Source organism: Filicampus tigris, chromosome 6 (assembly GCF_054856515.1).
Source record: "Filicampus tigris isolate MCC_2025a chromosome 6, RoL_Ftig_1.0, whole genome shotgun sequence".
Lineage (NCBI taxonomy): Eukaryota > Metazoa > Chordata > Actinopteri > Syngnathiformes > Syngnathidae > Filicampus > Filicampus tigris.
Genome location: NC_141222.1, coordinates 229,323 through 256,348, shown reverse-complemented (window position 1 = coordinate 256,348; position 27,026 = coordinate 229,323). Strand labels below are relative to the sequence as shown.

General features: G+C 40.0%; 1 protein-coding gene across 1 annotated transcript in view; it reads left to right on the top strand.

Moving 5' to 3' along the window:
* Positions 1–10,009: 10,009 nt before the first annotated feature.
* LOC147145412 (lysine-specific demethylase 2A-like) overlaps positions 10,010–27,026 on the top strand; it is a 180,966-nt gene continuing 163,949 nt past the window's right edge. The window contains exons 1-4 of the mRNA XM_086032833.1: positions 10,010–10,505; positions 16,896–17,034; positions 24,374–24,452; positions 24,572–24,618. Of these exons, the coding sequence (XP_085888959.1) occupies positions 10,500–10,505; positions 16,896–17,034; positions 24,374–24,452; positions 24,572–24,618 (271 nt within the window). The 5' untranslated portion in view covers positions 10,010–10,499. The remainder of the gene's footprint in view (positions 10,506–16,895; positions 17,035–24,373; positions 24,453–24,571; positions 24,619–27,026) is intronic.

The window sequence follows — 27,026 nt, the reverse complement described above, 5'->3', positions numbered from 1 at the left end:
GAAATCCTACAATAAAACAGTAAAACTGGCAAGATCTTCCTATTTCTCAAACCTCATTACAGTCAATAAAAACAACCCCAGAGTTCTCTTCTCCACCTTTGAACTTTTAACTAGTTCTGATTTTAATAAGTCCCCACAGAGACCAACAGACGCTCTCTGTGAGGACTTTGCAGACCACTTCAGAAGTAAAATCGATGACATAAGATCCAGTCTTTTAGCCCGTCAAAACACAAGTTTTAATAAACCCGGACAATCATATTTACATGAGGAAACACTGGAAAGTTTTGCCCTGGTTGATGCAAGGACACTTGTTCAAGTTTCTCCCAGGTAAACCCAACAACCTGCCTTTTGGATCCAATTCCCACATTTCTTTTTAAGACATTTTATGGATTTTTTGAGGAACAAATTTTAAATATAGTCAATTGCTCTCTTCCCCGCTGCCTTTAAAACGGCGGTGGTGAAGCCCCTTCTGAAGAAGAGCAATTCTGACCCGAGCGTTTTTAATAATTACAGACCTGTATCCAACTTAACGTTTTTAAGTAAGATTTTAGAAAAACTGGTTTTCATCCAGTTTAATCATTTTTTTAAATACAAATAATATTTTGGAGAAATATCAATCTGGTTTTAGGATGAACCACAGTACGGAGACTGCTCTTTTAAGGATTTTAAATGATATTAGGTGCACTGCAGACGTGAGAAAACTCACAGTCTTGGTGCTACTGGATCTAAGCGCTGCTTTTGATACAGTAGATCACCAAATTTTATTAAATAGACTTAAAAATCTAGTGGGCATCTCTGGTACTGTTTTTGACTGGTTTTATTCCTATCTCACAGACCGATATTTCTTTGTAAGTATGGATACTTGTTCCTCCAAAACCCATGAAATTAAATGCGGGGTTCCCCAAGGTTCGATTTTAGGCCCCCTACTTTTTAATCTTTATATGCTTCCCCTTGGGGATGTCATCAGGGGACACGGCATCAGCTTTCACAGCTATGCTGATGACACGCAGCCGTATATTGCCGTGTCTCCTGATGACACAGGACCCATTGATACCCTTTTAAATTGCATTTTAGATATCAAGTCATGGATGGCAGATAATTTCCTACAGCTCAATCAGGACAAAACTGAGGTTTTAGTTATCGGTCCCGAAGGTCAGAGAGAGAAGCTTTTACCAAAACTACACATTTTTAATCCCTCACATTGTGTGAAGAACCTTGGCGTCATTTTTGACTCTGAGCTCAGTTTTATTCCTCATATTAAAAATGTAACCAAGATTGGTTTTCATCACCTTAAGAATATCGCCAGAGTCCGCCCGTTTCTCTCTCAGGCTAACACGGAAGTGCTGATGCATGCTTTTATTTCCTGTCGTTTAGATTACTGTAATGCCCTGCTCTCTGGCCTCCCGAAAAAGAGCATTTCACCATTGCAACTACTGCAGAATTCAGCCGCTCGGGTGCTGACGAGAACCAGAGGGCGGGAGCACATTACGCCAGTTTTGAAATTGCTGCATTGGCTCCCTGTGTGTTTCAGGATCGATTTTAAGGTACTTTTATTAGTTTATAAATGTGTTAATAGTCTTGGGCCATCTTATTTATCTGATTTGCTTTTATCATACCAACCCTCGCGGATCCTGAGGTCCTCTGGCGCCGGCCTTTTATTTATTCCAAGGGTGAGGACCAAAATGCATGGCGAGGCTGCATTCAGCCGTTTTGGTCCTCACCTTTGGAATAGCCTGCCAGAGGACGTCAGGTCTGCAGAGACTGTTGATATTTTTAAGAGGAAGCTCAAGACACACCTTTTTAGTTTGGCTTTCAACAACTTTTAAATAGTTTATCTTTTCTTTTGATTGAAGATTATTTTTTTTCTGTCTTATCTTACTGATTCTAGTTCTTAGACTATACTACTGTTCTGTCTTTTAGTTTTGTTGCTCTCTGCCGTTGTCAGCTTTTAGCTCCAGTGTTTCCTCACGGGGGAGCCTCCGCTTTGAGGGAGGGGTGGCTGCCCTTCCCGCGGGGGCTGTCATCGCAGGGACTCCTTGGGTCTGGGTGGCCGGCAGCCTCTACACTTTGTGTGGGGTCCGCCTGTCTAATCCGGGCCTCTATGGTGGTGGCGCCCCTGTGGCCGTGGGCTGTCATTCCCCTCGGCGCGGAGAGCTCCCCTTGGGTACCCTTTTCTCATATGGTCATCTGTGTCTTGTCATGTCTTTTTAACACATTTTATCAGGTTGTGCACTTTGTGTGGGTGTGTGTGAATGATTGCTGATGCACTAATGGATATTTGTCTTGGGTTTGTTGGGAGGGAGGGCATGAACGGATTTTTTTTTTTTTTTTTCCTAATTATCTATGTTTTGCTCTGAATGTTTTAAAGCACTTTGAGTTGCATTTTTATGTATGAAAAGTGCTATATAAATAAAATGTGATTGATTGAAATGTGATAACACTTCCTTGTTATCTGTGGTTGTATTGTGCAGACCATGCATTGGTCTGCCAGGCCAAGAGTCTGATCTGTCGGCAATTCGTACGTGTATTCCAGGTCCACTGCAGAGGAAAGGGGCTCAACCCCTGTGTTCACCCCTGGCTGGCATCCTATATTTGTTACAGTGTGTAAAAAAAACCCTAAAGTGGAAGTCAACCCAAACATATATTTTTCCAGAATATGTTCTGAGAAGACCCACTAGTTGAGACAAGGCATTCTGATTAATATTGATATGAGTTAAGCAGCAAAATCCACCCGCTTTAGTCATCTCAGGGGGCAGCCACTTGTCACTTCTTTCGACTGAAAATGACATCACAGTGTCTCAGGGCTCAGATAACGACCAATCAGGCCTCAGCTTCAGAAAACAGGTGATCTAAATACAGGTGGATTAACTCTTATTCCACAAACGCAATATTTATCAGGGTGTTGTTTTTCAACTAGTGGGTCTGCATAGAACATCCATCCATCCATTATCTACACCGCTTATCCTCACAAGGGTCGCAGGGAGTGCTGGAGCCTATCCCAGCTGTCTTCGGGCAGTAGGCGGGGAACACCCCTAATTGGTTGCCAACCAATCGCAGGGCACACAGAGACAAACACCCACACTCACAGTCACACCTAGGGGCAATTTAGAGTGTTCAAATACCCTACCATGCATGTTTTTGTAATGTGGCAGGAAACCGAAGTACCCGGAGAAAACCCACGCAGGCACGGTGAGGCGGATGTGCTAACCAGTTGACCACCGTGACGCCCTGCATAGAACATATTCTTGAAAAAAATATTTTCGGGGTTGACTTGCTTAATGTAATAAAATTACGACTGATCGCACGAAAATAGTGTAACGCGGCGTAAACATCCGCCTCTTCTCACCAGAATAACTGTTAGTCTATGTTGTGTGTGACTACTCTGTGAACGTGCTCTTATTGGTTCTTGGGCTCCACGCGTTCTGTTGAGACTTTGTTCAGCCCCTCCCACGAGAAGTCAGTTGTATTCTTGATCCCGCAGAGTACGGACGTCAAGTGATATATCCTCCGCCTATACCAGGGATCAAAGACTGATCAAAGACCGAAGATCACAAACTGCCGTTACCGCAATGAGTGAGTTACAAACGAGCCTACCTGTATGCAGTTCGTCCTGTGAAACGTTTGCCGTTCTGCCAGTAAACGCACCTGACTGCCGAAATCCTTGTTGTGGCATTACGCTGCCTGACACACCACATTCCCTCCTAGTCCAAACCCCTCCATTAATTCCCCCATCAACAACAGAGGGACATACCTTGCTCCGGGAACACCCAACCAACCAGCCAGATGGCTCCAGTGGCCCACAGGTGCACAGGAGACCCTCGACATGTTGCTCCAACACAAAGCTCCTTGCCTCCGTTGGTGGAACTGAGGACTGGAGCGCATTCTTTATGCCCCTTGAAAGAAAGGCTCAGAGGGACGGGTGGAACCTCATGGAGCGGTTGGATAAGCTCCATGAGCAACTTAAGGGTCCCACCATGAGCTTCATTTGTTCTCTCCCAGAGCGTTAAAGAGAAGACTATGTGCTCCGCGCAGAACAACTAAAACAACACTACGGTCGATCACCCACCCTATGCTTTTCGCCGCCGTCTCAGCGAACTCCGTCAGCAGAAGGAATCTACGGTTGAATTTGCTGCAGAGGTCCGCCGACTGGTCACTCTGGCCTACTCCGGAGTCGATCTAGTGATGCAGGACCAGCTGGCAGCTGATGCATTTCTGAAGGGACTCGTAAACCAGCGGGTTGCCTATGAAGGTATGAACCAGGATCCTCCCACACTCACAGAGGCCCAAAAGCGCATGGCAGCCCATGAGTACAACTATAGGGCGACCCTGGGTCGCGAAGCTTCGGCGCACGTCCTGGGCAGATGACCACTCTGGAAGCCTCACCAGCAGTCCAACCGTTGCGACAGGAAGTCCTGGCGATGCGCAGTGAAATTAAACGACTCAAGGATAAGGAAGCACAAATGGCAAATGAACTCAGCCAACTCAGAGACCAGATGGGGCAGTTGCAATTCATCAGTACATCCAGAGTCGGAATGCACCTTGCAGCCAATGCACCTACTTCAATCCGTGCCCCACAAGTTGAACAGCAACGTGGGAGGTCTCCCACATGACTGCAGATAATTTTGAGTACAGCAGCCCGATCCCGTTCAACCAGCCCTTCCGCCCGTCAAAAAGCGACATGCTATGACTGTGGAGAGCTGGGGCACTTCAGGAAGGAATGTTCGCGGTCACCCAGCTCCAAGAGGCTGGAAAACTAGACCTGGTCAGGTCCAATGGCCTGGGCCTGGCCAGCAATGCAAGCGGCTGTGTTATTCTTGCAGAACTAGGAAACGGATGGGCTCGGAGTGATTACCAGAAAGAGTTAGGGTGAGGGTTTCAGTGGAGTGTGAAATGAGTGAGTTACAAACAAGCCTACCTGTATGCCGTCCCGGCATATTTTTGACATGAATATTTTTAGACTGTACCATTTTTACGCCTTGTGCTTTGAGGCAAAGATGTCATCGCCTAAAATGATTATAATTCGCTGTTTCAGTAGCTATTAAAGGTATTTTATTTATTAAAAGTCTGTTCTAAGTACATTTGAATGTAAATTATGTACTTTAACTCCTCTCCTGGGACTACCAGTTCATCGAGTCCTGTCATTCCCCCTCTCAGGCAGATGGGTGTGGCTGTCGCCGTTGCTCCTCTTCACTGGAGGGAGGCTCTTGCTCTGACCCGCTGTCTCAATCATCCGTAGACTCAGCCTCAACATTTTTAAACAAATGTAATGCTTCCTCTACTTTTTCTATTGCCCACGGTGACCTCTCAAAAAAATCAATGCTGCACCTGAAAAGTGAATAAGGACTCAAATATGTTTATATTTTTTTAACACAACAAAATGTCAGCATGATAATAATATTTATACAGACACAGATATAGTTGAAAGCCAGGAACATCATTCATCTATGCACACATCACAACAATAAGAACTGTCAAACTAAGTGTAAGAATAATAATGCATTTTAGTATTCATGTGTTTGATTTTTAACATTAGGCCAACTTGCTTAGTGTGCTTTGCTTTCACATATGTATGTTAATTACACACACACACTCACATAGACAATACAAGTTCATAGTGTTCCAGCTGCTTTCGCTCCGCTTTCCCCTAGAGCTGGAACACCTTTGTTATCAGGGACACCGAAGAATAATAAAAAGAAAGGGGGCGCAGGAGCCGGGCAGAGCGTTTTAGGAACTGTAATCGTACACTTCCCTGCGCTCTCCTTGCAAGTAAAAAGACAATATTGTTGTGGAATGTCTTCTCTCCTCATTTCGTGCATTGTTTATGAATGTCTCACTTGGTGTGAACCTGACACTAAGGCAGTCAGAGTTATGGTTAAACAAACAGCGTCCTTGTGTGGTTGACGGATGCATTATTACATCAGCAGACGCTGCTCATCAATGCGCAGTATAACCACTGCAGAAGCTACGGTACATATCTGAGCTGGGTAAGCACACGGCATGATAGCTCCAAGTACTGTCCTCTCACCTCATCTTCACAAATACGTGCATTAGTACACAAAAATCCTGAAAATACCCCAAAACATTGACAATTGATAGAAATTCTTTGAAGTAAAACAGCTTCAAAACTATGGTGCTCGGCATGACCGGAAAGTGCATTGCCCTATGAGATTTTACCGGAAATACGTCACACCCACTCCGTGTATACAGTCCATAAACTGGATGCAAATTAAAATGTACGAAGTATCACAACTAAATATGGACCAAATTCTTCATGGTATCACAACTAAATTTGGACCAAATTCTTCATGGTACAATTTAATTACCAATAAAAATACCTAAAGTTTGTAATATTGTAATAATTCTGGGTAAATACCACATACATGAATGTAAATGGAAAGATAGAAGTCCGTCCTTTAATCTATTTAAAATTGAATTACAGTCACATTTTGCTTCCTTGTCACTCCTGAGGGACTCGAACATCGACTTTCAGAAGCTATGTCAAGATGTCGCAATTTATTTATGTTTTGAATTATAATACTGAACACTAATTGTAAAGGGCTGTTCCTTTTTGTTTTAATGTTAAAGTTGTAATGTTTCCTGTTTTCTCGGGTGGGGGGGGGGTTCTCTTTACTGGTCTGTCTACGTACTTGTTGCACAAACACAAATGTTTCATCCCCCATCGAGAGTTTTGTATATTGTATTGTCTGAATAAAGGTTTAAAAAAAAGCCCATTTGAAGATGCAGATTTTTTTTTTATTAATGTGAACTACAATATACATAAACAATACAGAATACTGTACAAGGATGTAGAGTCTCCTTAACAAATGTTAGAACATTAAAAGTAATGAAAAGAAACTAAAACAAAAAAATGATCAAGGTTACTTCCTTAGTATAAGTCGCAGTAATTGCATGATCCTCTGGTCCGAATAGCTTTGGGGTTGAAAGAAAAACTAACATCATCCAAATACATTGACAATACTATTTTAAACACAGCAACATTTTGTCATTGATTTGCAAATTTTATACAGTGAATATGAAACTTTGCTAAAATTAAGAGGTTGAAACATACATAGTTTCTATACTCAGTTTCTCAAAATTAGAAAGTCCAAAAATAACATATCTGAAATATATTATCATTAGAGGGTTCAATTTTACAATTAAATAAAATTATTCAAATCGGTCCAAAAGATTCGGAGGTAAGTACAGTCCTAAAACAAATGGGATATGGTTTCGTCATCATTTGAACAAAAAGAACATGTTGAGTCAATTTAAATTTATATTTTTGCAGCTGTATTTTTATAGGGTAACCTTTGTAACCGAGCGGAAAGCAAGGCTCCTTTTTTTCCCCTTTTAAAATGGTACAGGTAGGTCTGGCAACAAATACGAATAAGCAAGAGTAGTGGCAACAATAACAATTTATTCAAGTTCAATCAAGATAAATACGTTCTCTTAATCAATTTTAAACGAGTAAAGATTTAACACTTTTAATAGCAAACCCAAATCTGAACTAAAGTAGCTTTAATAGAAAAACAAACAAATCACTGCAAACTCAAGCTTAATGCTAAATAACCAAACAGACAAACAAACACTGCAAACACATTCAAGGTTCTGTTAAAGTTTGTCAAATTCATCGATCATCTTTAAAAGCTAACCTCATTGAGAGCGGATTGAAATGATTACACCGGAGAGCGTATTGTTGGCGTATCGTTGTAATCTAGTTGAGAGCTTAATCAAAACAGCAGCGGCCAACTGAAACGGAGAACACAGCTTCCATTAACATTATGGCCTTCTTCTCCTTCTCCTTCTCCTTCTCCTTCTTCTCCTCCTCCTCCTCCTCCACTTCTTTCCACCTCATGGTCTCAATTCCCAGATGCCTATCCGCTGCTCTTACAATTATTTTGATTTTTTCTGTTTCTTTTTTTTTTTTTTTTATCAGTTTGCGCCGTACAAGTTATCACATCCACCATGAACAGAATAAACTGTTTCTTCTCTACTATTAGTGTATCTTCTTTAATTTTTCTGTACCCACCACACGTTCCCAATCCCTGCACATCTGTCAACCTGGCATTCTCACTCAGCTGCCTTCGGCCGCTCTTCTGACTGCTTCAGCGTACGTGGTTCCACATGAGGTTTTAACTCGATGTATTTCTTCCGCTTTTCTGCTGACTTCACACCCCCTGTACGCTGCTGTGTTTCAACTAGTGGGCTTGCATGAAGCATATTCTTAAAAAATAATATGTTTGGGTTGACTTCCCTTGAATAAAGTATTTGCATAAGAAAATCAATCCTCTCTTAGGCATAAGCCAAGTGAATTTCCAATCTATGTCTTCATATAGATTATTCCAGTAAAAAACTGCTGCAGGTTTGGAAACGAAATCCCTTTGAAAAATGTTCCCTATACAAAAATTTGATGCTTCGTCACTTAATAGTGACCATGTATTACCAATAAACCTCTCGGATTAAAATTTGGAACGTAACAATTTGTACCTTTAGGGGCAGAAAGCAACAATCTTCGAGAACTATCAGGTGTAGAATAACATATGTGTAAAGGCGTAGGCCTTCACACATATGTTATTCTGCACCCATTCAACTTTATTATTATTCTTTTATTTTATTCCTCGCACTTTTTTGGCATTCTTATACTTCCACATTTTTCAACCGATTCTCGCCATTCCAACTTCAATATATTCCAAAAATTCACGGCAGCATGGATTCCTTTTTTGCCGAGAAAATTTACGGTTTCCCCCAAATTCCCCGTTTTTCACCCCAAAAATCCCATTCATTTCCAATGGCACATTCATCATTTCCAATTTCCACATTCCAATTTCAAATTCACAAGATTCAACTCATTCAACTCACATTGGTAAAGCTATTCAACAAACCCACAATTCCTATTTCCCCAAAATTGAACTTATTCACCCGTAAAAAAAAAAAAAAAAACAATTCCACCATTCATTCCCATTGCCATATTCAACAATTCACATTTACATCATTCCAATTTGAAATTCACAACATTCATCTGGTCAAGCTTTTCAACCCAAACACACCCAAAATTCCTATTTCCCACACATTAAACTCATTCACCCTTAAAAAAACTCACACAAATTCAACTATTCACCATTCATTTCCATTGGCAGCATTTGGCCATCCCCAGTGTTCAGAAGTGGTTTTGTAAATTAATAAGTGTCAAACCAAAAATTGCTGGATTACTTAAAAAAAATAATTATTAGACTAATTGACTAATCTAAAAAACAGTCGATAGATTAATCAGGAGTAAAATAATTGTTTGGGACAGCTCTACTATGCACCGTATCAAGCACATCTTGAAACTTTTCTTTGTGATCAGGGACATTATGTTGGCATATTTCAATGACCCTATTGCGCACATCTTCTCCACTTTCCTCGACTAGGCCATAAAGACGCAAGTTCCTTCTTTTTTACCTTGTCAATTCCATCATCTTGTTTTCCATAACTAGGACAGTCTTTTCCATATTGTCGACTCTTTCTTCAGCCTTCATCGCCATAACTTTAATGTCCTTCATCTCTTCTGTGATATGTGTTATAGCGTCCACCAAGTCAGCAATTTTCCGGCGAATACTAGCCCCTTGCTCCTCGATAGCTGCTTTTAGCGTCACAATGAAAGCCTCCGTTTGCTTGTCTTGCATCACTCTTTTTTTAAGTGGCTGCTTTACCGGTGACAAGTCAGAAGTATCAGAGGAACGCTTCCCGGATCCTAAATTGCTTTGCATGGCGAATCACCAAAAATTGTGCCGCTAACGTTGGTTTTCTTGCTGTTATTAAACTATTAAACGACCAAGTAAGTTCGCGAGTTTTCCCCACGCCGCCATTTTAGCGTCCTCTTTTGAAGACGCAGCTACAACAGGGAGGCGGTAATCCATGACGTCATACGCACTTCCCAATTCTGCAATTTTCGTTCTCTCGTAACCTGCGCTCTCGAACACTACGTGAACTTCCACTGCGCATGCGCCACATAACCTGCAGTGGCCGCAAATAATGCAAATAATAGCGCCATAGATGCCATCGACTGGAAGCCCCAGCTTGATTTGTTTTTTCTTTACCATTACTTTACTGCAACTTTGATATCATTTTAAGCAGTAAAATTGCCAAAACACCAACCGGTGCCGCAATGTTTGATGACGTAGTTCCAGCACAGCGCCGTAAGTCAATGACATCACACGCAGTGTCCCGATTCTGCAATTTTCGTTAGCTTGTAACATGCTCTCTCGAACACTGTGTGCACTTCCACTACGTGTATACTTCAATGAGGAAAGGAGGGTATATTGGAGTAATGAGATTGGGCCAATAAGGGCCGTAGAGGGTAGTGTGGGTATTGAGATTGGGTTTTGAAAGAAGAAGACGCCGGCGACGAAGAAGAAGAAGAGGACGACGACGACGACGACGACTACTACTACGACTACTACTACGAAGACGCTGACAGCAACAGCAATAATACCGAAAACCTCCTGACACGCGAGAACATGGGGGTAAGAATATTAAACACTATATTTTATTTCGCTCTGCAATACTCTGGAGCATAATTTGCATTATTGAAAAATGGGTGCGTTGCGTATTTTTGGTTGATGTACCATTCATTGGTCGATAGTAAGCCTGGATAATGACCGTAGCGGGCTGAAATCTTCAGGTCGTAGTTATAAGTTTATTCATTAGGGTCGCGGTTGTGCTGGAGCTTATTTCAGATGAATTTGGGTGATATGCAGGAACACTCGACTGGTCGCCAGCCAATTGCAGGGCACATGTCGATTTATAACCATTCGCACGCGCATTGTATACAAGATAGCTCATCAGTGATGGGACATTGAAATGTATCTGTAAAGTTGTAAAAATGATTAATCTTGTGGTAAAAAACACACGATCCGATAGGGCTGAGCCCCCCAAAAAATAATCACGATTATTTTGAGTGACATATAAATAACATTATTAAAAACTAATATTTAGTGATTTCAAAACGTTGTATTTATACAGCATCCTAAACTCTACTACTAAAATCTACACCCCCCCACATACTCCCTCCCAATGCCTATTTATCTCTGTCCAACATTGAACACGTTGTTTACAACAACAACTAACTAACAACAAAATGACCGAAAAATTATATTCATAGGCGTCCAACTCTGGTCATCAAGGGTTGCTTTCCTGCATCTTTTCCATCTCTCCTTGCTGCAACATACCTGTTTCAAATAATCAGCTCATCAGCCAGCTCCGAAGGAGCCTGATACTATCTTGATCATTTGAAACAGGTGTGTTGCAGCAGGGAGAATTGGAAAAGGTGCAGGAAAGCGGCCCTCCAGGACTGGGGCTTGTCACCTGTGATATATGTGCAAATCAAGCCTCTTGCACTTACATTCTGTTACATCCACACCTTTGCTGCATTGCATCATTGCACACATTAAAACTATAAACCAGCATCTCGCTCATCTCTAGTGCTGGGTGTCAATTCAGATTTCCAAAATCGATTGGAAATGATGTATGATTCACAATTCACTTGATTTTTGTCTGAATTATGGAAGGATTTTACACAGTACCAATGTTACTTTCATATGGAAGACATTCTCAGCAGAATCAATAGTAGAAACGTCTTGCTCTAACTTGGTGCATTTGTAAGAAAAAAAAAATGTTTACACCATTTATTGATTGAATCTGATTGAGTATCGTTTTTTCAAACATGCTGATTGCTGATCGACTGCGAAAGCTCTGATTCCGCAAATCTCCTGTACATGCTCCAAAATATCCCAAACTTCCTATTTGTACAATACAATACAATTTTATTAATACAGTATAGCACATTTTACAACAGCTACAGCTGTAACAAAGCACTTTACACACAACAACAAAATAGCCCTAATACAACAAACTAGAGGATGCAATGTCTGCAGAAATTGTGTGTGAAGGCGAAGGAAGCTGAATGGAAACCTCGGAATACGTTGGAATGAAGTTGAATGACATTAAAAAAAATCAGAAAGGAAAGAGAAATGAGGAAGCAAGGAAACAATGAAAGAAGGAAGTCAGGGAAAAAATAAGGAAAACAAAGAATGATGGAATCAAAGGAAGGGAGGAACCAAGATAGCAAGGAAAACAAGCAAGAAAGAAAACAAAGTAAGAATACAGAATAGTAGGAAGGAAAGGATGAGGCAGAGAAATGAGGAAGAAAGGACACTGGAAAGCAAGGAAGGACGGAAACAAGGAATCTCGGGAAGGAATGAACCTGTGGATGAGAAATCGGGGTGTCCCAATATTTTTTAACAAAATGGCCGCTTCATTAAGGACACCTGGGACACCCCAATTTTTCATCCCCAGGTGTCCCTAATGAAGCGGCCATGTTGTTCAAAAGTATTGGGACACCCCGATTTTTCATCCCTCATACTTTTGAACAACATGGCCGCTTCATTAGGGACACCTGGGGATGAAAAATTGGGGTGTCTCAATACTTTTGAACAACATGGCTGCTTCATTAGCGACACATGGGGATGGAAAATCGGTGTGTCCCAATACTTTTGAACAACATGGCTGCTTCATTAGGGACACCTGGGGTGAAAATTGTGTGTCCCAAAACATTTGAACATGGCCGCTTCATTAGGGACACCTAGGAATGAAAATTCTGAGTGTCCCAATACTTTTGAACAACATGGCCGCTTCATTAGGGACACCTGGGAATGACAATTCTGGGTGTCCCAATTAAGCTTGTCAAAAATATCGATACTTCGGTACTTACTCGATACTAAACATTTTGAACGGATACAATACTAGCTTGCTGTGGTATCGATATTACCGATACCAAACCACTGACTTCAATACCAACAGCGCTTTGTCAACGTCTGCTCCTAATGATCTGCTACTCCCGCACACACTGCCGAAGCCTGCCCCGTGCGCCCATCCCTCCCTGCTCTGCCGAGTGCAGACTGCTCGTCGACTCCCTAGTTAGCCGCACGCATGAGCTACAAACAAAGTACGACCGATTTAAAAAAAAAAAAAAAAAAAAAAGAAAGGAAAAAAATGTGCGGACCGGGCTCCTGCAGCCCAAGCTGTGTCGCAATAGAATGGAAGCTCGCCCCCACTCGGGCTGCCGTGTTCCCTTCAGTCAGCCCCTCCGCTCTTCACTTCGTACTAGCTGGCAAGCGCGGGCCGCGGCGTTGTCTTCTTTGACCGTGCGCCCGGCCCTTCCCATATAAATGTATATATAAAATAATTTCTTGTGAGAGCAAATCCATTTGGGCATATGAGATTTGATTACTGAGACTGATATTACAAATGTAAAAATTAAAAACTTTACAGATTTTTGCATTCAACTATGCCATACTACACATATATGAAGCACTAACATTTCTTTGGCTATCCACCTTGATGAAAGGACATGTTATGATCAGAGGTACATACCTTTTCCTCAATAAAAGTCGCAATGACCTTATCTAACATTCGCTGCTCTTGGAGGAATTTTTGAAAATTTGAGTCCATCCTGTGCAAAAGAAGAGTAAATTTGTTTACACTTGACAACCAAAGGATACTACTGCTTAATTATCTATCGTCGCATGTGGCACATTTTAAACAGACAAAATTCAAAGTATAAGTACATTACTGTACATAAATTTGGATATATGATTCTGCGCATTTACAACAAAAAAGGGATATCATACGTAATTCGCAATACACGAAATTAAGCAATAAAAATAAATGATTGTTGATTTGAGTTTCTATTGTTTCAATATTTCTTCATACACTGTAAAAAAATAAAAAGTTCAGTTTACTTAAAAAAAATGTGGAAACTCATTGCTTTAGAAATAATAAGTAAACTTAACTTGAACTCTTTACGTTTAAACAAGCTATTAATATTGAGTTCACAGTACCACCACCAACTTAATTATTTTGAGTTTATTGTGCTAAATGTTTAAAAGGGCTGCCACTTGTATAGCAGTTATCTACCTTTGGTTATCAAAGTGCTTCACACAGTGGACCTCATTTACCTCCTGATGACACAGAATCAGGAGCAACTGGGTGAGCTCAGTATCTTGCTCAAGGATTCTTTAACATGGTCACAATTGCCGGGGATCGAACCCACAACCTCCAGGTTGAGAAACGACCACGCAACCACTGAGCCATGCCGCCGTAGTGCTATTCTATTAGCAAAATGTTTAATATTTTATGAATGCCCTGCGATTGGCTGGCAACCAGTTAGGGTGTACACCGCCTACTGCCCAAAGACTGCTGGGATAGGCTCCAGCACGCCGCAACCCTTTTGAGGTTAAGCGATATAGATAATGGATGGATGGTTGGGTTTAATTTTTTAAAAACAAGGATATATTAGTTATTGTATGCAATAAATGTTTTTGTCACAGGAAAAACAACAAAAAATTTGAAGTTCCGATGGGATAGACAGCATTTCACAGACATGTAAACTCAAGACAACTGAGTAAATTAATTTCATCAGGAATTATTTACAACTTGATTAAAATGAGTGTTCAGAACAAGTTATCAAAAAGTGAATTACTTCAACACAAAACACAAAACTTCTGTGTACACTTCGTTTACAGTGTACGCAATAGCCACAGGCCATATCTGTAAAGAATACCAGCAGAGCCCAAAAGCAAATTACCAAGCCATTTCAGACAAAAAAGTCAGATAAACACAAAATAATTGTTGTCGTTAAACATAAGTAACTTCAGACAAAGTACTTACAGTGCTGTCACAGTCATAGTTGTCTGCTCTTGTGATTAGTGAATAAATGATCACTTCTCCGGCAGTCGTAGTTGCTTGTGATTCGTAAGTAAATGTCCACTTAATTCTCAGGCGAGGACTCGACTAAAACCACATTGGTTCCGTCCGATATGCCCGAAAGACCACACTAAAGTCAAACCACGGCGAGGATAACAGTTGTCACGATAGGGTGATTGCTTGTGGCGAGCGAAAAAGGTTGTGAATGAATTTGACGCACGAAAAATGAACATAAACATTTCGCTGCTAAATCTGCTCAAGCAACACAATTGAACTAGAGCAATACTATTTTCATTTGATATAAGGGGATGAAAGTTAAAATAAACCACGCCATGGCTGTTCTAAAAGTGTTTCACAAAGCATTGCACTATGCTCTAGTAACAATGCACCTCCTAATTGACTTTACCTTGACAGATATACGACCGTGTGTACGACAGAATGCTAGCGGTTTGCTAAACTGTGTGTATGATTAGTAAACTGGGTACAGATTAGTAAACTGTGGGTACAGTTTATTAAATTGTGGGTACAGATTACTAAACTGTGGGAACAGATTACTAAACTGTGGGTACAGTTGACTAAACTGTGGGTACAGTTGACTAAACTGTGGGTACAGTTGACTAAACTGTGGTACAAATGAGTAAACTGTGGGTACAGATTACTAAACTGTGGGTACAGATTAGTAAACTGTGGGTACAGATTAGCCCAAAAAAATGTTTTTTCACACTCTGGCACCAGAGGGGCTCCGTAGATTACCACTACTATGTATGTGCGTTGCAGACAGACAGGATATGAAGGAGTGAATATAGTTAATATGGTGTTGCAAATCGATTTTATTTTTTTACATTAATGCATTTTTTAAGCATTTATATCGATGTCAAATCGATTTTTGATAATTATTCAACGTAATGTTGCTTGTGTGTGTTTGTGTGCGTGTGTGTGCGCCGGTGTGTACATGCGTGTCTGTGTCTTCTCTTCTCTAATCCGCTCTCAGATAGTCAAATGCCTCGTGAAATTGTGAACAAAATAATTCACACTCTACGTGATTTTTGAGGTGAGTGTTAGAAATGCATCACAACCTGTCGCTGTAAACTATTGGTATAACTCTGGATACCGGTCAGCGAGATACTCGGCCAGATTAGACGTGTTCCGACCTCGAGCGGCTTGCCATGAAGTTGCCAAAAAGGTTCCACTAAGCACACCATGATTTTCAACGAGGAGCGGAAGTTCAGTGAGCGAAGGTGAAGCTACCGATTCAATGCTTTGAGGTCATCTTCAACATGATGTCACTTGAGGCCTTTCACACGTCGGTAGATAGGCAGCTATGCATTTATGTATAGTTGCCTTTCAGACAGAGTTGATGAGCTATGTGCGCTTTTTTTTTTTTTTTTTTTTTGATACCGGTGTTAAAAAAAAAAATGGTATCGAGCCGTTTTGTCGCCGAAAAAACGGGGTACGGTACTGGAACCGGTATCCGGTGCAACACTAAATCACTCATAGAATTATTTACTAAACAGTGACCTTTTAACAATGCACATTGCACAGACCTGCACACACACATATTTTAAATAAATGCAGGACCCTATTTTAGTGTAATGGTCATTTTTATGTGATGACATTCTCATGCACCAAAATACATTATTTAAATTCACTCGCCATTGCTGCACTTCCAACGAGCCATGGCCGTTACTCCAACAAGTATTAAGACTATTATGACAGGAACGACACAGTCTGAAGCATTTAACCTCATTACGATCGAAGCTTGCAATAAAGTTGTAGTCTGCGCAATAATGGGCAACATAAGGCGGCGATGAAAAGTTGACTTTATGCTGCGGTTAGCCTCAAGTACAGTTGCATTATTAGCATGGAGAACCCGATCAGGTAGCAGCGGAGGCTAATTGCTTAGCTAGTTTAGCTCCGCAGTCCAGCTTCTGTTTACATGACCTCTGAGGTTTAAAGAGTCTGCCAGACCCGGCAGCAATCCCCCCAGATCCAGCTGGTCGCGCAATCTCCTCTGGGATATTGAAAGTGCTCGTCAACTCGTCAGTTTGTAATGTAATGTGTAATGTGTCATGCTAACCCTTGTCATATCATATGTATTGACTAACATAATTTACATGTATTTTTCAACCAAGATTTATTTTTCTCTTCAGCGGTCCGGTACCCGGCGGCATTATCAAGAGGATGTAATATCAGATGAAGAGATTGATGGAAGGAGAATGTTTAATCTGGAAGAGAAAGTCTACAGCCAGAGGTTCAACTCTGATCGGATTATTCGCATGCAAGGAAAAGGTAGACAAGTACAGTTTGAGGCTTGCACCTGCTAAAATGTAAACATTCAGTATTTTCACATGCACACACTCATCAAGTTAACAGTTTGCTTTCTCCACATCAGAAATGGTCCCAGTTTATATTCAATGGGTGCAGTGGATTGAAGGATCTAAATCAATATGAATGTTTTTTCTGTTAGCCAACAAGTTAACCAAAAACCAATATGGCAATTACAGATTTATGGACATTGCCTAATCAGTTAAAAGTGTTGGAGTCAGCGTGCCCTGATCTGACCATGGAGGATCAGCCAAACACATTGGGCCAGCCAGGGAGGAGACAGCCCGCATTATGTTTGGATTTTGAAGACAGTAAAAATTTGAGGGCTGTATGTCCCCCTTTTCTGCCCTGCCCGTCTTGGCTGAGAGCATTTGCGAGGATGGAAAAACTGCCCAGATCTGATCATTGAATGATTCATGAATTTCAGAGATGGAAAAGAAAACAGACCAGCAAATACAATCGAATTTTGTGAGTCTTTATTTACATTGGATACCTTCTTTAAAGATAAAACGAACAAGCATTGAGTAATTAGTTTTTTATTTTTTATTTTTTTAAATTACTAATTGGGCTTATGCCCTCGAGACCTGCAAAACATTCCTACAGGATATAAAGTACCCCGTATGTACAACCCTGATCAAATGCCATTTTTTGTGATCTAAAAGTGTGAGACCAAGATAAATACTATCATTTTTTTTCCACCAATGCAGGAATATAACCTGTGCAACTCAATTGGAAAAAAAACAAAATCTTTTCAAGAAGAGAAGTACAGGTAAACAATAGAAATAATGTGGTTGCATAAGTGTGCATACCCTCTTATAACTGGGATGTGGCTCGTGTTGTCATGATACCAACATTTGGACTTGGATACTATACCTGCATAAAATACCTGGATACCGAAACAGTACCTCTACAAAAATCTAAAATCAGCAAAAGCAGCAAAATTATAACTGACAAAAGAACTTCAATTTTTTTTACAATTTGTTATTAATTGAAATATTAGGATATGCTTGATTGGAAAATAACATTTTAAACATTGTTAAACATTTATGAACATTTGCACATGAAGGAGAGTGAGATACAGTAAATATATTACACTGTTTATTTCTATACTTGATTATTTATATTTTATACATTACATGTAAATTCAACTTTAAAAAAACTAGTTTACATTTATGTATTTATTTATTTATTTATTCAAACATCACTAGTAGACAATGTGCACAGAGGTTTGTAGAGCCATTAGTGTGACAGTTTATGATCATTTTCTTGGTCAGATATGCAGCTGCATAGCCTTGATGCTTTTTGGACACAGAATTAGCCAATTTCAGGGATGTAACGATTCACTCAAGCCCCGATTCGATTTTCACTTCCCGATTTTCGATTCCATTAAAAAAAAAAAAAAAAAAAAAAAAATCGCTACCATGCTTGTCTATGCGCTAGTGTGGTGCTGTAGCCATCCACAAACGCAATACGCAATGATGTTTGGTGCAAGCGTGTCATGCAGTGCTGCCACAAACTATTATTAGGGCCCGAGCAGCGAAAGCTGCAAGGACCCTATTGTTTTTGTAGAAATGATTATTATTATTATTATTATTATTATTATTATTATTATTATTAAGGCCCGAGCAGCAAAAGCTGCAAGCACCCTATTGTTTTTGTAGAAATTATTATTATTATTATTATTATTATTATTATTATTAGGGCCCGAGCAGCGAAAGCTGTAAGGACCCTATTGTTTTTGTAGAAATTATTATTATTATTAGGGCCTGAGCAGCAAAAGCTGCAATGACCCTATTGTTTTTGTAGAAATTATTATTATTATTATTATTATTATTATTATTATTATTATTAGGGCCCGAGCAGCGAAAGCTGCAAGGACCCGATTGTTTTGGTAGAAATTATTAGGGCCCGAGCAGCGACCACTGCGAGGTCCCTATTGTTTTTGTAGAGATTATTAGGGCCCGAGCAGCAAAAGCTGCAAGGACCCTATTGTTTTTGTAGAAATTATTATGATTTATTATTATTTTATTATTTGTTATATTTCTGACCAAATGATCACATTTTTGAACCCCTAAACATGCACGCAAACTCACCAAACTTTGTCTCATCGGGCCTGGTGAAAAATTTGATATTTTAAAGTCGCCGCCAACAACGCAAAAGAAATGGATCTGTTGCGCCACTTAGAGTAAGAAAACAAAATAGATCCAGCCTGTTTGACCTAGGCCTAAGAAAATTGTCAGGCACTCGTAGCACCCCAAAATGTACAAAAAATTACAGCTTTAGTCTAAAGTGTACAGGAAGTGAGCTATGAATTTTTAAATGTCCATTTTTGCACGTTTACAGGGTGCACACTTTTGCACCCATGTCACGGAGGATCATTCCAATTCACTTCAAACTTTGGACATATCATCTTGAAACCTGGGGCAAACACTGTGAGCATTTTTTTGAGTTTTCGATGAACTATATGACGGGGGAGGGACATCAAATTTGGCGTACATTTTTTCCTTCGCCATACAGGAGAAAAACCTTAATAACTCCCCTGCACATGCTCAAAAAAATCCCTAACTTCACCTGTACGTAAAGAGTTGCGACCTGAAGACATCTATATAATGATATTCCATTATACATATAGCGCCACCTAGTGGCGACAAAAATTGTCATTTTTTTACATTTCTATTTACAGTACGAAGCCCGTTGAACGAATCCGACTGAAAATTGGTCAGAAAGGCCTCAAGACATTGATCTTGCTCTACGCCAAATATTGTGACTTTTCGGTGAAGGGTGTGGCCTTGACGGTGCCGCTAAATCGGATTATTCAACGTGACAATAAATACACTTTCTAACTTATTTCAGATCATCCAAATTTCTTGAAATTTTTCATATTTGATGATAGCCAAGAGCTGAAGGCATCTACAAACTTATTTTTCATCGTAGTGGTAGCACCACCTACTGGCTGAAGGAAATATATGTTTTTTATTTTGATCTTTTTCTCCTCGCACCTTAACCAGGTCGACCTCAGAAATGCTCGGAAGACTGTAGACCTTCCTGATGTTAAAATACGATATTTGTGATTTTTCGTGAAAAGCTGTTGCCATGGCAACACGCAGTTCACCAAAAAAACAACGCTCATTTTGAGGGTCTGCACATGCTCGGAATCTCACGAAACTTTGCACATTCATCAGGCCTGACAAAATCATCAATATTTTTTTATTTTTTTGTGCGATTTGTAAGAAATGGCTTGCTAGCGTCCCCTAGAAATGTTAAAAAATTCAGCCCTGGTTGTACTTTTTACCTAGGTCGACGAAAATATGGTGGTATATGTAACGGTTCAAGGCCTACAAAAGTCTCTTCGAGCCATATGCTAAACTAAACAGGAAGTCGGCCATTTTGAATTAAGTTTAAAATATGAATTTCTCTGATTAAAATACTGGAACTTGACCCACATGATAATTTCTTCTAAAAATCCACTGACATTTGATAAAAGTCCAATCCTGAAGACATCTACAAACTTTCATCGTAGTGGGAGCACTACCTACTGGCTAAATTAAGTACATGTTTTATTCTTTCATGTTTTTCCTCCTGGCAGGTTAGCCAGATCGCCCTCATATTTGCTCGGCAGAGTGTTTGCCCTTCATGATGTTAAAACACAAAGTTTGAGATTTTTTGCAAAAGGCTGTTGCCATTGTAACGTCCAGTTTGCCAATAACAATAGGATGATTTTGAGAATGTAAACATGCTCGTGAAACTTTGCACACATAGAAGGCTTGGTAAATTAATCAATAATTAATTATTCCATTGTGCAATCTTTAAAAGATGGCTCGCTACCGCCCCCTAGAAAATTTATAAATAGTGGCCGCTGTTGCACGCTTCACCTACATCTATGAAAATTTGATAGTATATAAAACAGAAAGACAACTACAAAAAAGCCTCTTGGGTGCCATATGCTAAACCTAAGAGGAAATCTGCCATTTTGAATTTTACTTTAAATTTTGGACTCACCTTGACTACAAAGGTTTTGTAACTTGATCCACGTGATAATTTCCATTGTTCATTTCCGATGTGCGAGCATCCCAATGTGCCGGTACCCCAACGTTGCCATGGCTGCGAGGGCCCTTTATAGCTTGCTTGCAGCTCTATTACGACGTGAGTGTTATGTCACGTATGTGTGTGTAAAGAAGCTACTCACCCACGTTCCCCCTTAGCCGACACCTTCCAGATCGTTTTCACAATAAAATTAAATGCATCTCCTAGCCATCTCGGTCACTTTATGGTTGTAGCAGGCACGATATCCATTATTGTCCCTGTCTTTTTGAAGCGACGCCCCCGACTTGGAACGTAACTGTTTCAAAACAACTTGTCTCCACGAGTATAGTCAAGCTTCGAGCAGCACTCAAGGATGACACTGGCACATCAAGGTGGAGTTCATATACTTCTTCTGGCGTCTTCCATACTTACGGAAATATGCCGTAGCAAACCTGCTGTGTACTGGTTTGCTGGTATGTTTTTATTTTGAAGGCCGGGAAGTGTGAAGGAGGGGAAGTGTGGAAAATAAATAAGTAACTTGTTGAATGCTTGCAGACTTGTCGTCTGTTGGACCCAAATAATTATACAATACGACAAAACTACCCAATGGAAGTAAGCACACGCAGCAGGGTAAGTACTAGTGGTGCATTTGAGCATTTTGAAGCGTGTCCACAACCTATTTGAACAGTACAGTAGCCAGCTAATGGTCTTTGAATAAGCCTCTTCCGTTAGCATCTCTCCCGCGGCGACGCCATGCACGTTTTTTTTTTGTTTTTGTTTTTTTTGGGGGGGGGGGGGTTGCGGGGGTCGGAACGGGGCGGGGTGTGATAATTTTTAGGAATAAAGGTGGGGGGTCGAGGCTGGAAGGGTACCCAGGTCAAGGGTGGAGGGTCGCAGCCGGACCGGCAAAAAAGTGCCCAGCTCTGGTACAGTATATGTACTTATTCACTATAAGTTTTTACATTACATGCCATATTCTTGACCTATTTGACTGTGTTTTTTGTCATCCATTGTTAATATTGACAATACATTTGGACCGTTACGGCCAAGCAAATATGTTGATTAAATTGATAATGACTCAATGTAATGTTGCTTGTTTGTGTGCGTGTGTGCATGTGTGTGTGTCTACTCTTCTCTAATCCGCTCCCAGCTAGTCTAATGCCTTGTGAAATTGTGAACAAAATAATTATAAGTCACAGTTGTTTTCATAGTTTGGTGCGACTTATACTCTGGAGCCACTTATGTGTAAAATTATATTGTATTGTATTGAACACATTATATTGTATCTCTTTTCTTTTCAACGTCAGCAAACAAAACTGCAAACAACCACGGGAGGGCGTTCTAAGGCTGCATATAAACCTGCATTACATGTTAACTTTACAACGGGCAGAATAACATGTATAGTGTATATCATTTCACATCTTATTGTAACACACATAAAGAAACATAAAGATAAATCCTAAAAGCTATTAGAATGCATGAATAATGTAAACGATTAAAATCTAACATTTTGATAAATAAGTAATTAAAATAGTATGATAAAGACAATTTGACTGTCTATACACATACATCTATACAAAATAGTGTACTGTTGCTTTTAGACACTGGTTGAGGTCTTGCATCAGCCACACGTACGGAGCTGAGAGCTGGGAAGAGAACAAAGAGATAATTTTGACCGAATACATACATACTTTTGGAGACTTTGAAACATTCTACACGGTCGGGGATAAATAAAAGACTTATATAATCGATCTACAACCGTTTTGCTGAGTTTGAAGTTATCTTACCGTAACTTTTTTGTGTGCTATGATGTGTACTAAGAGCACAATTAATTTCCTCCAAAAATGCGACTTATATTCCAGTGCAAATTATGTTTTTTCTTCTCTATTATGCATTTTATGGCTGGTGCTACTTGTCCTCCGGAGCGATTTATAGTCCGAAAAACAAGGTACTTATTTTTGAGGGAAGTGTACAGTACCAATGCCTCACAACCTGTCGCTGTTGTGGTGGTATAACTCAGACTGTTTGCTGGTCAGCGAGGTGTTCGGCCAGATTGTATGTGTTCCCACTTCGAGCCACGGTAGTTTTAAAACAACAAGCATTATAGACTGTTTTTTTTTTTTTGTAATGTTGGTCGGCTTGCCATGGCTGTCAGTCATGTAAGCAAAAAAGGTTCTGTTTCACACGTCATGATTTTCAACGAGGCAGCGATTTAACGGCAGACAGGCGACTATGCACATATGTATACTTGCCTATAAGACAGATTTAGTGAGCTATGTGCTTTTTTTAAATACTGGTATTAAAAAAAAAATAAAAAAGTATGGAACCGTTTTTGACACTGGTACCGGTATCCCATGCAACACTAACTACATCGAAATTCTTCAGGGGTTAGGGTTAGGGGCCAACAATGCATTTTTTTCCCCATTATGCTCAGTAACATTTTTCCCACTGTTCCCCTTCGTCCATTTAGCTCTCGTGATTGTTTGCAAAGTTTCCTGTTTACGTTTTTCTTGGCTCTCAACTATTGGTTGTTGATTGTGTCACGTCTGTGAAAAGACTGAAAGACTAATGGATTTGTGATATTATCACAACTCAAGTTTGATATTGTTGGAAAGCCAAGACTAGGAAGACAATTATCCAAAACAGTTGAAACTACCACTTGACACTAAACTATTAAGATGATGGGAGCCTACTCTGACTCCAGTAACTCTAATACTTCCTTTTGACTTTCAGGTTTTATTTTGAGCCTGAAAAAATTGTTAGGTGTAAGTCCAGCATTAGTTTGTTTACTGTTGATTTTACTGGGCTATTTTGATGTTGTTTAGCACGTCCACCTCACAGTTCAGAGGTCGTGGGTTCGATCCCGGCTCCGGCCTCCCTGTGTGGAGTTTGCATGTTCTCCCCGTGCCTGCTTGGGTTTTCTCCGGGTACTCCGGTTTCCTCCCACATTCCAAAAACATGCATGGTAAGTTGATTGGACTCTCTAAATTGCCCCTAGGTGTGATTGTGAGTGCGGATGTTTGTCTTTGTGTGCCCTGCGATTGGCTGGCAACCAATTCAGGGTGTCCCCTGCCTACTGCCCAAAGACAGCTGGGGTAGGCTCCAGCACGCCCCGCGACCCTTGTGAGGAGAAGCGGTATAGATAATGGATGGATGGATTTTGATGTTGTCATTTATGAACATTGTACAATGGTTCTTGGTATTTATTGTAACTATTCTTCAAAATTCCATCTGAAATATATAACATATAACATTTGGATATGACATTTCTGTCTTTTAGACTTTACATATGAGTTCATCCAGAGAGGTGGCCTGAGAGACCCAATCATCTTTGAGAAAATTGATGGACTAGGACTAAAGTAATTTTTTTCCCTTGCACTTTTTTGTTCACATCTCTCTGCTCCCCACCCCTCCACATGAAGGACTCATAATTTCTTGTGTAAAGTTGGCATAGTAACATTTTTTTCTTGTTTCATAGGATGCCTGATCCAAGCTTCAGTGTTAGTGATGTCAAGATGTTTGTTGGTAAGCCATAACTTCATTCACTGATCACAAATGTGTAGTATTAAATACAGGTGTGCCCAGACTTTGCCGGAATTAAAACAATTAGTTTTTTGTTTTTTTTTAAACGTGACATCTATAACAGGCAAAAAATGGGGCCAAATGTGAAAGAAAATTCCAAATGGCAAACTTCCTGTTAGGTTTAGTATACCTTTGCTGTCCTGTGAAAAACACGTATGTGCAATTTTGGAAATGTGTTTAAATTTTCACGTTAATGCGATGTCTGGAACGCAGAAAATGGACAGTGTGTCACAATATCAAAGTTTTGACTTTGATGCTATAGCTGCATAAAGTACCTCCATACCGGTACTGAAAACAGTACCTTGACAAAAATCTAAAATCAGTAAAATTAAAACTGACAAAATAACTTCAAATTAGATATTTTTTACTAACTCAAAATATTATGATAAGCTTGATAAGATAAGAAAATAACATTTTAAACATTGTCAAATACTTGTGAACATCTGCACGAATGACAAACCTTGTTCAACGCTATTGAACAGAAAAATGTCTGCGCTAACGTTTTGAGAGGTCTTTGCTAGGAAAACAAGGGTATCAATATTTTTCCTCAGACAGCCGACAGCGTCTGCATTTATACCGTTTATATAAGCATAATGCATATATTTATTAGGGGTGTGACGGTACTCGTGGGTGTATTAATACGTTTCAGTATGGCATGTTCGGTTCAGTCCACTTATTAGCGCGGGTTTATGCACGGGCGCCCTCTGTTGCACGCGGGAGAGGGCGGCAGCACTAAAGAGGACCCAGGACGCCAGAAGCCGTGATAAATCATAAATGCATGGATATATGGCATGATAATGGCATACGCAAAAAAGCCAGAGCTCGAAGGTCTCCCATACACTGCGGTCTCCTGTTTGGGAACATTCTGCTTTCCTGTTAAAATCGCACATTACAACATGAGATTGGCGGCTATGTTGCAGCTAACACATCTAACATAATAACGAATGTCCGACTTTTAATGTTTCTTAGACAAGGAAGCAAGCAGTATTTTTAGCCAAAAACAAAACAGAACAGCTCTGTTATTCGTTCTCCGCTGCTTCTCTCGCTAGCCGTACGATTCATTCATGAACCTCGGAAACATCACAACTCGGCAAAACACAAATCCGACCACAACGCAGATAACCCAATTCGTTACAATATGCTGTTGAACATTCAAAGATTTAAATGCCTAAAAAGTGTAAATAATTTCATAAACACTTTAAAGTTACTGTAATTCATTTTAAAAATAGTCTTAATACAGTTAGCAATAATTAGGGCCCGAGCAACGACCGCTGCGAGGTCCCTTTTGTTTTTTTGTAGAAATCATCATTAGGGCCCGAGCAGCGAACTGCTGCATTTATCCGATCGTCTTCAAACTTTGCATGCTTAATCTAAAGATGTTTAATGTAAAAAGTTCTTGAAATCTTTTTTATTTTGTTGTCCAGAAAGTGAGTAATGAGTATACAAAGTACAACTTTGTACAATTTGTGCACATTTACAGGGGTCATACATTTGCCCCCAAGTCAGAGATGGTTCACCCCATTGACTTCAAATTTGGGTTGTACCATCTCAACACGTGGGACAAAAATAGGGAAAAATATTTTACGTTTTCGAAACACTATATGACGGGGGCTGAACATCAAATTTTGCGTTTCATAATTCCTGCTTAACAAAGGATTCTGGGTTGTACATTTCACCTACATCTATGACAATTTGCTGGTATATGTAACAGCCTAAGACCTACAAAAATGTATTTTATAGCCATGTGCTGAACCTTACAGGAAGTCTACCATTTTTTTTATTTTAGTTTGGAATTGTCGTACCTTTTTGGGACTTTCATAGTTGTCATATTTTAACCAACCCCCCATACAGCATTTATACAATTTTCAAACTTTGCATGCTTAATCTAAAGACGTTTGAGATGAAAACTTGCTGAAGTGTTTTTTATTCCGCTGTACAATGTTGTCGTGGCGATGCGCTGTATATCATGAACAATGATGCTGTTTTAGAGGGTCTAAACTTTGGCGAAAACTCATGAAACATTGCACACACATCATCTCCACCTATATTGGCCTTAAAAAAGTATCTTAGAGCCATAGGTTGAATCTTACAGGAAGTCCGCCATGTTTACTTAATTTTGGAATAGGCCAACAGTTTTGACCTTTTGTACAGGTCATATTTAAAAAAAAACTCCTCCGAGACATTTTATCCGATCGACTGCAAGAACCCTATTGTTTTCGTAGAAATTATTCTTATTATTATTAGGGCCCAAACAGTGAAAGCTGCAAGGACCCTATTGTTTTCGTAGAAATTATTCTTATTCTTATTAGGGCCCAAACAGCGGAAGCTGCAAGGACCCTATTGTTTTCGTA